The sequence below is a fragment of the Agelaius tricolor genome, unplaced genomic scaffold (genome assembly GCF_023055355.1).
Source record: "Agelaius tricolor isolate 1412-34295 unplaced genomic scaffold, bAgeTri1.0.p SCAF_51, whole genome shotgun sequence".
In the NCBI taxonomy this organism is placed as follows: domain Eukaryota; kingdom Metazoa; phylum Chordata; class Aves; order Passeriformes; family Icteridae; genus Agelaius; species Agelaius tricolor.
Window position 1 is genome coordinate 428532 of NW_027269311.1, and position 12154 is coordinate 440685.

General features: G+C 54.3%; 1 protein-coding gene across 1 annotated transcript; it reads right to left on the bottom strand.

Annotated features, from left to right (window-relative positions):
- Positions 1-4276: 4276 nt before the first annotated feature.
- Positions 4277-5544, bottom strand: LOC139604502 (olfactory receptor 14A16-like). The gene has a single exon (XM_071455653.1). The coding sequence runs from the start codon at positions 5542-5544 to the stop codon at positions 4612-4614; it is 933 nt and encodes a 310-aa protein (XP_071311754.1). The 3' UTR covers positions 4277-4611.
- Between the last annotated feature and the right edge of the window lie 6610 nt (positions 5545-12154).

A 12154-nucleotide genomic window follows, 5' to 3' on the forward strand; every position in this document is an offset into this window, starting at 1 on the left:
GATATTGGTGACACAAGTCCACAGGAAGACCAGCATTTCTTCTCCTTCTGCCATCAGAAGACACTTCCAGGAACTTCGTGTTCCTGGTCGGAAAATTTTGCCATTTCTTAAAAGTACTCAAGTGACCCACATAATAAAGATTCGCTTGTATATTATGAAACTAACAGGTATTAACACCTGTGCCCCTTTCCAGGCAGACATCAGCTGTGTGCCCATGAAGAGGCAGTGCCACTTGTGCCCTGAGGTGCCCAGCTGGGATTGGATCTGTCCCAGAATACCTGAGGGAGAGCAGAGCACCTTGCAAGATGCAGGTCCCTGACAGCCCCGCAGGGCTCCTGTCCCATCAACATCTGCTCTGCTCCAGGCTGAAACAGGGCCCAGCATGGTGCCGGGATCATCAGAGAGCTGAGGTGTGTGCTGGAATTCAATGGCCTCCCCATCCCGCAGCAGCCCTGCATTTCCCTGCTGCAGCCTTGGTCTCCAGCACAGCCATGGAGGCTCTTTGGGCTCTGGAGTGTTGCTGCAGCCGCCAAGGGCAGCTGAGCTCTGCCTTTGGCACAGTCAGGCCTGGCCAGCGCAGGCCATGCTCAGCAATTGCTTGTGTGTGCCTGGCCTTGCTGTCAGCCCCGTGAGCGGCTGCGTGGCCCCTTTGTGGCCCTGTGCTGGCCCAGCCATGGTGGCCCAGCCCCTGTGCAGGCCCAGCCCAGGCCAGGAGCATTGCGGCTGGGAACGGCCCCTGTGCCGTGGTGCCCACAGCAGCCTTGGGGCTCTGTGCCCCATGGCCTCCCTGCTGGGCAGCCTCTGCCAGCTCCTGCAGAGCCCCTGGCACCTGTGGGGCTGCACAGACAGCCCTGCCCCGGGCTCTGCCGGCCTCTGGGCCAGCAGAGAGGCAGCCAGGGCTGGCCATGGCCGGGAACAGGCCCTGAGCCCCGCAGGAGGATGGAGCTGGGCCACAGCCAAACTCAGCCCAGGCCAAAGCTGGGCTCAGCAGCCAGGGCTGCCAACACATGGGCACAGAGGCTGGCGCTGACAAATGTCCTGGGCCCCTCCCTGCTCTGTCCCTGCCACCAAGGGCACAGAGCAGCCTCCTCTCTGGGCCACTTGCCTGTTTGCAATGCCTTGCACAGGCGCTGGCCCTGCCCCACAAGGCCTGGCCTGAGTCCTGCCCCTGCACGCTCAGCCAGGCTGAGATGGACACTGATGGTTTCTGGGCCAGGCTCTCGGAGCCCAGCCCAGCTCCCTGCAAGCTCTGCCAGCTGCCCTGAGCTCTGGGCAGCACCAAGGGCCTCTCTGAGCCCAGCCCAGCCCAGCCGGCTCTGGCCCCACAGCTCTGCTCAGCCCAGGCTGCTCTGGCCACTGGCCCCACGGCCTCAGCCCCTGCCAAGGGCACAGCAGCAGCTGCAGCTGCCACAGGACTCAGCCCCAGCCATGGGGGAAGGGGCTTGGCCAAGGCCAAAGGAGGCTCCCTGGCTGCCCTGCTCCCCTTGGGCTGAGGTGCTGAGAGCTCTGCAGCCCCTGCTGCCATCCCATCTGCCCAGGGCAGCACCAGAGCCCCAGCCTTGGGGCCCTCAAGAGCTGCTCCTGCTCCAGGCCCAGGGCCCATGCCAAAGCTGGGACAGTAGCCACAAAGCTGTGCCCATTTCTATTCACTGCTGCTCTGATGGGGATGGATCCTCAATCACTTGCAGGCTGCTGATGGATTTTAGTGCCCTGGAGACTTCTTCTTTCTTGAGCTCTTCAGTTCAGGAATTCAGTGAGAAGAGCTCATAAACATTTGTTCAGAATACCTGAACAAGAAAAGGCCCTGGGGAATATTTCAAATTTTCAGTTCTTAATGTGGTTAATTAGACAGATGACAGAAGTGTACTCAAAGTGAATATACAATAGTATAAAACAATGCCAAGAGTACAGTTTTGTTCTGTTAAGTTTTATTTTCCTGTTTATAGATTGACCTCAGCAATGTCCAATTGATATTGATCCCCAGCAGCTTTTAAAGCAGTTTGAACAGATATGAAAATCAAGACCCTTCATGGCTGACAATCATTCAGAATTTTTCCTCACCCCCTCCCGAGCATTTCCCTCATCCAGCCCCTGGCACTCCTATGGATCAGGAATGGTGTGGCCAGCAGAGGCAGGGCAGTGATTCTTCCCCTGTGCTGGGAACTGGTTGGGCAGCACCTCGAGTGCTGTGTCCAGCTCTGGGCCCCCAATTTAGGGAGGACATGGGGGAGCTGGAGCGTGTCCAGAGATGGGCAACAAGGCTGGTCAGAGGACTGGAAGAAAGTCTTGTGAGGAGCAGTGTCTGAGGGAGCTGGGGTTGTTTCTCCTGGAGAAGAGGAGGCTCAGGGGAGACCTCATCACTCTCTACAACTCCCTGACAGGAGGGTGCAGCCAGGTGGGGGTCAGGCTCTTTTCCCAGGGAACACTGACAGGACAAGATGACACAGCCTTCAGCTGCACCAGGTAAAGTTTAGCCTGGACATTAGGAAATATTTTCCACACAAAGGGTGATTGGGCATTGGAATGGGCTGCCCAGGGAGGTGGGTGAGTCACCAGCTGTGGTGGTGTTTAAGGAAAGACTGGATGTGGCAATCAGTGCCATGATCTGGGTGACAAGGTGGTGTTGGGTCCCAGGTTGGCCTTGATGCTCTCCAAGTTCATCTCCAGCCTGGTTGATTCTCTGATGATTGTGACACTGCAGGGCCCTGGGGAAGCAAGGGGCCATTGTGACACTGCGGGGCCTGGTGGCAATAAGAGGACCATGGTGACACTGTGTATGACATGGCAGCACAGAGCCAAGGGGCCAGGGTGACACTGTGGGGCTGAATGGAAGCAAGGAGTCCATGGTGACAGTCTGGGTCCTGCTAGAACCACAGAGGCCACTGTCACCCTGCAGGGACTTGTGGAACCAAGGGGCCATTGTGCCACTGCAGAACCAAGGAGAGCCTTGGGAGAGCCTGGGGACAATGGAATCAAGGGGCCATTGCTCTATTGCAAGGACTCTGGGAACTGAGGGAACAATTGTGACACCGTGGTGCCCCATGGAACCAAGAGTCCCTGGTGACACTGCAGGATCTTGTGTCACCAGGGCTCCATTGTGACACTGCAGCACCAAGGAATTCATTGTGGCACTCTGAGGCCTCATGGAGCCAAGAGGCCACTGTGACCCTGCAGGGCCTTGTGGAACCATGCAGAGCATTGTGACAGAGCAGGACCTGGTGTCACAATGGGGCCATTGTGACACTGCAGGGCCCCATGGAACCAAGGGCCCAGTGCTGGACCTCAAGGACTCCTGGAATGAAGGAAACATGTTTGACCCCATGGTGGCCCTTGGCACCAAGAGGCCATTGTGACAGAGTGGAACCAAGGAGAGCATTGCTGCACTGCCAGACCTCATGGAAACAAGGATCCACTGTGACACTGCAGGGCCTTAGGGGACCAAGGGCCATTGAGACACTGAAGGGCCCAAGAGCCAAGGGACTTTGTGACACCAAGGGCTCCCATGGAACCAAAGAGACATTGTGACACTGGGAGGCCTCATGGAGTCATGGAGACCATCGTGACACTTTAGGGTATCAGGCAACCATGATAACACCAAGTTGTCTGGTAGTGTGGATCTGCTGGAGGGTAGGAGGGCTCTGCACAGGGCCCTGGACAGGCTGGATCCAGGGCCCAAATACAACAAGGTGAGGTTTAACAAGTCCAAGTGCCGGGTCCTGCACTTTGGCCACAACAACCCCTGCAGCTCTACAGGCTGGGGACAGAGTGGCTGGAGAGCAGCCAGGCAGAAAGGGACCTGCAGGGACTGATGGACAGCAGGCTGGACATGAGGCAGCAGCATGCCCAGGTGGCCAAGAAGGCTGGGGGACGTTTTTATGGTGCCAAGTCAGGAACTGCAATGGGGAGTGGGGCCAGAAAGAAAGGGCAAACAGGGATGGGCTGTTTGCCTGGGAGGGAACAGGGCTGGGCAATTGGAAGAAATTTGTACCAGAAGAATAAAGAAAGCAAAGGTGAAGCAAAGGAAATGCTCAGGGCAGTTTGGGAGTGTCTGCCAGGAGCCTGGAGCCCCTAGGGCCTGGCCTGAGGCGTCAGCGCTGCCCCAGCAGTGCCCATGGCCTGTCCCTGCTGCAGCCCCGGCACTGCCACCCCCAGGGCTGTGCCCGGCCCCGAGAGCACTCAGGCCCTGCAGCAACACCAGGGCCACCAGGGCAGCGGGGCAGGGCCACGGCAGCAGCACTGGCAACACCAAGTGCTGCTGCTGCTGCTGCTGCTGGGCACAGCTGCTGGGCCAGCACTGATCTGCCCCAGCTCTGCACACAGACATTGCTGCTGCAGCTCCAGAGAAGGCAACAAAAGACCATCTCTGCAGAAAACTCTGCTGGGAGATCCTTTAGCTCATTTAAATTCACCAAGAGTGCTGCCCCTCATTGACACACTCTGTGGCCACAGGGAAGGTGGAGAGAAACAAAATGAGAAATGGAAGAAACAATGACAAAATCTGTGTCAACAAGATGAAAAACCTAAAAAAAAAGGGAAAAAAGCCCCACAATTAAACCAACAAGAAGAAGTATGAAAGATGACTTTTATTTCAAGCAATTTTCAGACAGCAGTTTAATGTTTCTGAAAGCATCCAGTCATCAGTCTCCACACTGCAGCCTTGAGCTCCTGGTTCCTCAGGCAGTAGATGAGGGGGTTCAGGGCTGGAGGCACCACCGAGTACAGAACTGACAGGGACAGATCCAGGGATGGGGAGGACATGGAGGGGCGTTTCAGGTGAGCAAAGATGACTGTGCTGAGGAACAGGGAGATGACAGCCAGGTGAGGCAGGCAGGTGGAAAAGGCTTTGTGCCGTCCCTGCTCAGAGGGGATCCTCAGCACAGCCCTGAAGATCTGCACATAGGAGAAAACAATGAACACAAAACAACCAAATGATAAGCAGGAACTAACTGGAATGAACCCAAGTTCCCTCAGATAGGATTTGGAACAGGAGAGCTTGAGGATCTGTGGGATTTCACAGAAGAACTGGCCCAGGGCATTGCCATGGCACAGGGGCAGGGAAAATGTATTGGCTGTGAGTAGCAGAGCAGTGAGAAAGCCACTAGCCCAGGCAGCTGCTGCCATGTGGGCACAAGCTCTGCTGCCCAGGAGGGTTCCATAGTGCAGGGGTTTGCAGATGGACACGTAGCGGTCGTAGCACATGATGGTCAGCAGATAAAACTCTGCTCCAATGAAGAACAGTAAGAAAAAGAGTTGTGCAGCACATCCAGTGTAGGAGATGTTGCTGGTGTCCCAGAGGGAATTGTGCATGGCTTTGGGCACAGTGGTGCAGATGGAGCCCAGGTCAGCGAGGGCCAGGTTGAGCAGGAAGAAGAACATGGGCGTGTGCAGGTGGTGGCCGCAGGCTACGGCGCTGATGATGAGGCCGTTGCCCAGGAGGGCAGCCAGGGAGATGCCCAGCAAGAGGCAGAAGTGCAGGAGCTGCAGCTGCTGCGTGTCTGCCAATGCCAGCAGCAGAAAGTGCCTGATGCAGCTGCTGTTGGACATTTGCTGGGGCTGCACATGGGGATCTGTAAGAAAAGTAATCATGGAATAGTTGGGTTTGGAGAGGACTTGAAATATCCCAGCACAGGCTGGGGGCACTTTCCCCCCACTGCCTGCCCAGGGCTCTGCTGCCTGGAGCTGTCCCTGCCAGCAGCTGCTTCCCTGTGCCCAGGGCTGGGCCCTGCCAGTGCTGCCAGAGCCCAGCCCAGCCCTGGGGGCTCAGCTCTGCCCTGCAGAGCCCTCCCAGCTCAGGCACTGCCCCGGGGCAGCTCTGGCTCTGCAGGCTCTGATGGAAACATGGTAAAAACCTTGAGGAGCTGTTGGAAAAGCGACACTGATGCTGCCCCTAAGGGCTGATTTCATTTACTGTCTGGTTTTGTAAGACCTCAAAAAAAAAAAAAAATTTCTACCTGAACTGAGGGATGAATATCTATGGGCAATTTCCTGTCCATGCAACCTAGAGAAGTAGATTAATAAAGCAGGATTTTCCCTTTTATTCAGGTCCTCCCTTGCTGTGCTCCCTGTATAACCTACTTGGAAATGTTCTGCAGTTAAATGCCATGCTGGGAGCAGTCCTGAACAATGCAGCATCCTCCCCACACAAGGAGAACACTCCCAAGCCTCACCAGCTGTCTCCTGCCACCCAGATCTTGTCCCCCAGTGCTGGGAGCAGCTGCCAGGGCTGGCTGAGAGCTGTCCCTGGCAGGCAGCAGAGTCCCTGCCCCAGCACAGCGCCCTGGGCTGCAGGACCCTGCTCTGCAGGACAGCCCTGGGCACCCCTGGCTGCTCTGCACAAGAGACAAGCAGAGAATGTACTCACAGGCTCTGCAGGCATTGGCATGTTCCAGCTGCAGGAGATGGCTCCAGGAGCTGCAGCTGCACTGTCCTGCAGCCAGAGGTTCCTGTGCCAAGGGCTGGCAGTGATTGTGCCCCAGGCACTTCTCAGCCCCTTCCCAGCCCTGCCTGATTGAAGCTCTCTGTGCCTCTGGGCTGTGCCCGGGCTGGCTGCAGGCAGTGCCCCAGCCCTGCTGGGCTGGCACAAGAGCTGCTCATCAAGAGAAATGTGCTTTTGAAGCTCTTCTTGGTGACCAGGAGCTGCCTCTGGGCCAGGAGCCCAGCCCAGCTCAGCAGCACAGACACAGCACAAGGACTTTAATCAGCCTCTGGGGCTTTGTGCTCAGGCCCTGGACATCAGTCCCTGAGAGGCAGCTGAAGAAACCTCTCCAGAACTCCAAGGCAGAATCCAACTCCAAAGTTTCTTCAACTTTTAATGGGTCCCAGAGAGGGACATGACTGAGCAAGTGTCCCCAGGCCCCAGGCAGAGCAGAGAACTGCAGGCAGTGATGACAGGTGGGGACAAAGAGAAGCCAAGTCTTGGTGCCCTGGGGCACAGCAGGGTCTGTGCCAGCAAGGGCTGGGAGGAGACACCTTGTCCTGAGGCCCTGGGGCCTCCTGGCCCAGCCCCAGCCAGGCTGGGCACTGTCAGCCCCTTGTGCTGCCCTCAGCATCCCCCCCTAGCCCACATCCCAGTGGCCTCAAGGATCTGCTGCAAGGAGTCCCTGGGGAGCCTTGCTCAGCAATGGCCCTGGGGGCTCCTTCATGCTCCCTGCAGGGACTGCAGCTTTTTCAAAGGACTTTGGGCTTGGCTTTTGCCTTGCAGTCTCTGAGAGGTTTGTGCAATCCTGGCCTCCAATTATCTGCTGTAATTAGTCCCTGGAGAGGCTTTGTCAGTAACAACACTCAGTGGGGCTCATTAATGCCTCAGGGTACTCCAGTTATTTCAAGCTACTTGGTGCTTGCGTTTTGCCAAAGACTCTATGAGAAAGATTGTGCAGTTGCAGCATCCAATTATCTGCTTTAATTAGTCTCCTGAGAGCCTTAATCAGTAATGACAATCATTGAGGTAATTAATGCTTCAAGATACTTCAGTTATTTTAAGGTATTTTGTTTTTTCCTTTTGATACAGACTCTGTGAGAGGTTTGTGCAATCATGGCCCCAATTATCTGCTTTAACAAGTCCCTGGAGAGCTTTGTACTGACACTCAGTGGGGCTCACTAATGCTTTGAGATACTCAAGGTTTTTAAGGTACTCGGGATGTTCCTTTTCACTCTGAGTCTTTGAGAGGTTTTTGTGTAATCCTGGCCTCCAATTCTCTCCTCCAAGGACGCCATGAGGAGCCTGTGTTGACCTCAGTGGGACCCATTCATGCTTTGAGACACTTTGGGATTTTTCCTCTGACTTTGACTCCTGGCAAGGTTTGTGCAATCCCCTCTCAGGCCCTGAGGTTCCAGACTCAGCTCCAAATGCACCACGGGGCTCATTAGGATCAAGCAACTCCTGAGAAGCCATGGCTCTGCCTTGATTTCCCTCTGCTCTCGTGCAGTTCATCAGGATGATTTCCTTTTACCGTTATGGAGAAATATTTCAAAGAGCTTCTAAGAAATATGTATTCCTATTTTAAAGGGTGTCTTTATCGCTGTTCTTATTACACAGGATGTGATTGCAGCATTCTGTGATTGATATTGATCCAGGGACTCTCCTAAGGAGGTCTGGCTAGGTCAGAGAAGCTTTGCCTTGAGGTCTGACCCAGTGTGGACAACCTTGCTCCACATTCCCCAACCCCATCCTGTCTCTCCTCACTCACCTGGGACCTGCTTTGCTCAGAGAACTGGCTGCACAAAGCCAAAGAGCGGCTTTGCTTCTTTTATTTTTTCAAGCAATCTAAAACTCTTTGAGTTTCCCCATTGCAAACAGACACCCTCCTCAAGTGTGTGCCAAGCCCAAGGTGCCACCGAGACCACTCCAGACCTGCCTGGGCCAGCTGTGAGGGTGGATCATCATCCCAGCCTGCACTGGGCCATTGCAAGGGACTGTTGCCATGGACACTGCACTGACCCCACTGCTGGCTTTGGCTGCCATGGCAACCCCCATCAGTTCAGGTTTCCTTGGAAACCAGCCCAAGGAGCCATTTCTGCAGCCAGGTTCCATGGCCCCTTGCCTGCAGAGCTGTTGCTGCCCTGGGCTGCCATGGCAACCCTGAGGACAAAGCGGTGCCAGGGCTGTTCCAGGTACAATTGCAGTGACACTCGTTGGTGCCACCAGGTGCCATGGCAACGGCCACAGGGACCCGTTCCTTAGATTGGTGCCAAGGCAACCAATGCCCGGAGCCGGACCTTGCTCAGGGCTGGTGTCAGTGCCCAGGGCCAGAGGGGATCCCTTGCTGGGGGCTGTGCCATGGCCACCTGCCCTGTGCCGCGCTGGCCGCTCGGGCACCAGGAACCAGCAGCCAAGGGCACTGCCAGGGCCAAAGGCCAGGTCAGCCAGACAGAAAGGGGCAGTGCTGGGCACTGTTTCCATGGCAACCGGCACTGGGGGGGACACCTGGGTCACCTGGCCTGGCAGCTGCCATGGAAAGCCCTGGCAGGCACTGAGGGCACAGCCCCTGGCACTGAGACACTGCTGGGCCGGGTGCTGAGCACAGCGCTGAGCACGCAGAGATGGTTTTGTTCTTGCTGAGCTGCAGCACAGCCAAGGCCTGTCCTGCCCCTCGTCCAGCCACGCTGGGGAGGGGCTGGGGCTGCGGGGGAGCTTGGCAGGGGACACAGCCAGGACAGGTGACCCCAACTGACCCCGGGCACAGCCCAGACCAGAGCACATCATGCTCAGGGTATGAAGGGGGGGAACAAGGAGGAAGGGGGGAATTTTGGAGGGAGGGTTTCTGCCTTGCCAGGTAACACTTAGGCAAGAGGGGGCCCTGTTTCTCCAGTGGGCAGGGTCACTACCAAAGACACAGACACCAACTGAAGGAATTGTGTCATTTATATCATGCACAGCTGCAAAGAATTACAAAAGGATAAGCTCAGCAAAGCACATCATCATTAGCAAAGAATTACAAAAGAAGCTCAGCAATCCATCAGAACTCATCATTACATTTTGATGACTAACCCCTTGGTCAAACACTAGAGGTGCTTGTGGCAGACAAAGATTCTGGCTGACTATCAAGGTACAACTTACAGACACCTGTAGTACTTTAGTGACACCATTCCTTCATCCATTTTTCTCTATCTCATTTGAGTTAGGAACAAGAATTCTGTTGTCCATGGAGCTGGCACCATGGTAATTCCAGAATAATGCCCCCAGGCCCTTTGCTGTTCAGCTTTACCATGCTGTCTGTGGCTAACAAGGCCTGGGGGGGCCCTTTCCCCTCGGGCTGGAAGGGGCCGGGTCCCAGTCCCTGAGGGGCACCCGGGCTCCTGGATGCAATTCCTGTGCAAGTCCCTCAGTGTCACAGCAGCCTTCCCATGGAGCCCCGTGGATCAGAGCATTTCCCAAAGGGGCCCTTGGGGCAAACAGGGAGATTTGGTCTGGCAGCATGTGTAAAACAATATCCTGTCAGATCTACTTGTTCTCACACAGAACCCTTGGCTGCAGGGACACATTCCCATTGTTCCTGCCCAGGTTTCAGGACTCAGAGTTGTCTTTCCCAGGAGCTGCTCCTTCAGCTGCCTCGGGAGGGCCATTTGGCCTCTGGACCCACACTCTGGTTCCATCGTTAGGGCTGCTGGATCCAAACCCTTTCTCTCCACAAACGGTGGTGATTGCAGGTGGATCTCCTTTCTTCACAATCCTTCTTAAAATTGCAATATTGATAACTGTGCTACCCTGTCATGGGGTTGACTAATCCAATCCTGGTCACTATTGTTTAACACAATTCCTTTAATTTCTCCTTGATATCTGCAACAATAACTCCTCCTCTCATGACATGAACACTTTGCAAGGCCAAGCTCGAGTGAGCAGTTATCAAACCAAAGTGTCCTGGAGGAATCTGAATTCCTGTTTCAGTATTGATAGCTCTCATTTGCTTTGAATTTCTCCTCATTAAGTCCAATGCATGAAGGCCCAGCCCTGCAGCCTCTGGGCTGGCCCTGCCAGGGGCCATCACAGCCAGAACAATTTCCCAGGCAGTTCAAGTCTCACTGCCCATGGTTGGATTTGCAAACTGGGGGCAGCCATGCACAGCCAGGGGGTTTCCATTTCCCCAGTGGGCCATTGTTAAGGGCATGGAGCACATCTGGGAGATGGGTTCTCCATGGGCAAAGGTTCCCATCTCCTCATTTTTTCAACTGCTCTTTTAACAACCCCTTCACCCATGCAACCAATCCTGCAGCTTGTGCATAGTCTGGTACATGAAAAACCCTGCAGGCTTAATCACTGCATTTTTCACAGGAACAGACAAAGCACTCTGCATCACAGTATCAGCAAACCCTGTAAAAATAGCCAATTTCCTCCCTTCCTCCTTTTTTCACTGTATACAATCTCACAAAGTTGACCACTGACATCAGGGTCCTGGCCAATCCTGTTCTGTAGGGTATTTAGTGTTACATCCCTGAGCAGCCAAAGCTACCAAATTAGTATTGTCAGCACTACTTCACATTATTATAATTTTATATGTAGATATACATTTGATATAGATAGACAGACCTAGACATACATGTAAAAATATATAACAAATATATATGAAGGTCTTATTATCCTATAAATACATATATAGTATTTTATTATATTGATATTTCACTTGCACAAATGCATCTGAGCTCAGGATTAAAACCTTCTCTTGCTCCGTGTGGGAACATTCCAACAATAATTGTTCCTTCTGAAGGTGCTGTTTCCAATGTACTCTTAACAAATTCATCTTTGTCTGCCCAAACCCACAAGGTCTTTTCCTTTTCCATGTGCAATCTTTGGATGCATTTGAAGCCATCCAGGGGTGCAGCCTCTTTTACCTGACTGCCCCACTGCTCCCACGGGGCTCCAACCTCAGCCCACTCCAGAGCCAGGGAACTCCAGGGAAGGGCTTCCCATCTGGGAATTTCTGATGGCACTGATTCCTCACATTGACATTGAACAAGTGACATTTTGTTGGGATCTGGCCAGACTGGGCCAGTTTTGTTTTGCCAGTGGGCAGGGTCAGCACCAAAGACACAGACACCAACTGAAGGAATCAGTGTCATTTCCTGCAGCTCAAAGCAGCAAAGAATCACAACAGGAGCAGCTCAGCAATGCACCCAACCATCCCCACCAAAGATTGCCTGCAGTGATTGAGAAAGATCCAGCCCCAGTTACCCTCAGCCTTTACCATCGCCCAGACCCACACAGCAGCTGGGGAAGCTGTCACAGCCAAGGGCTGCAGAGCCACTCCTGGGCACTGGCAATTCCTGCAGGTGCCTCCAGCCCCAGGTGAGGCTCCAACCCCGCTGGGAGAGGGCCCAGCTCTGACAGTGCTGAATGGACAAACTGACAGCACTGCTAGTGTGGCAACATCTGGTTTCATCCTCTCTTGGGTCCCTCCCAAAGGCTGGCCAGGGCCCCAGGAGGAACCAAGGGAGGTGACTTTGACCATTCAGCCCCAAACAAGGCCAGATGTCAGATTTCATGGCCTTGTCTGGCTTCTAAATACACAAAGGTCAATACATGTTTCACTAATGAGTGGCTACATCTATCACAGTGCTAATGACCATGCATATTTCATTAGGGAGCAGATACAAAGATAACCTTTGGTTGGAAGGTTCATCCAGAGGCCACCTTGGGCTCTGGGCCTGCTGTTCAGGCCTC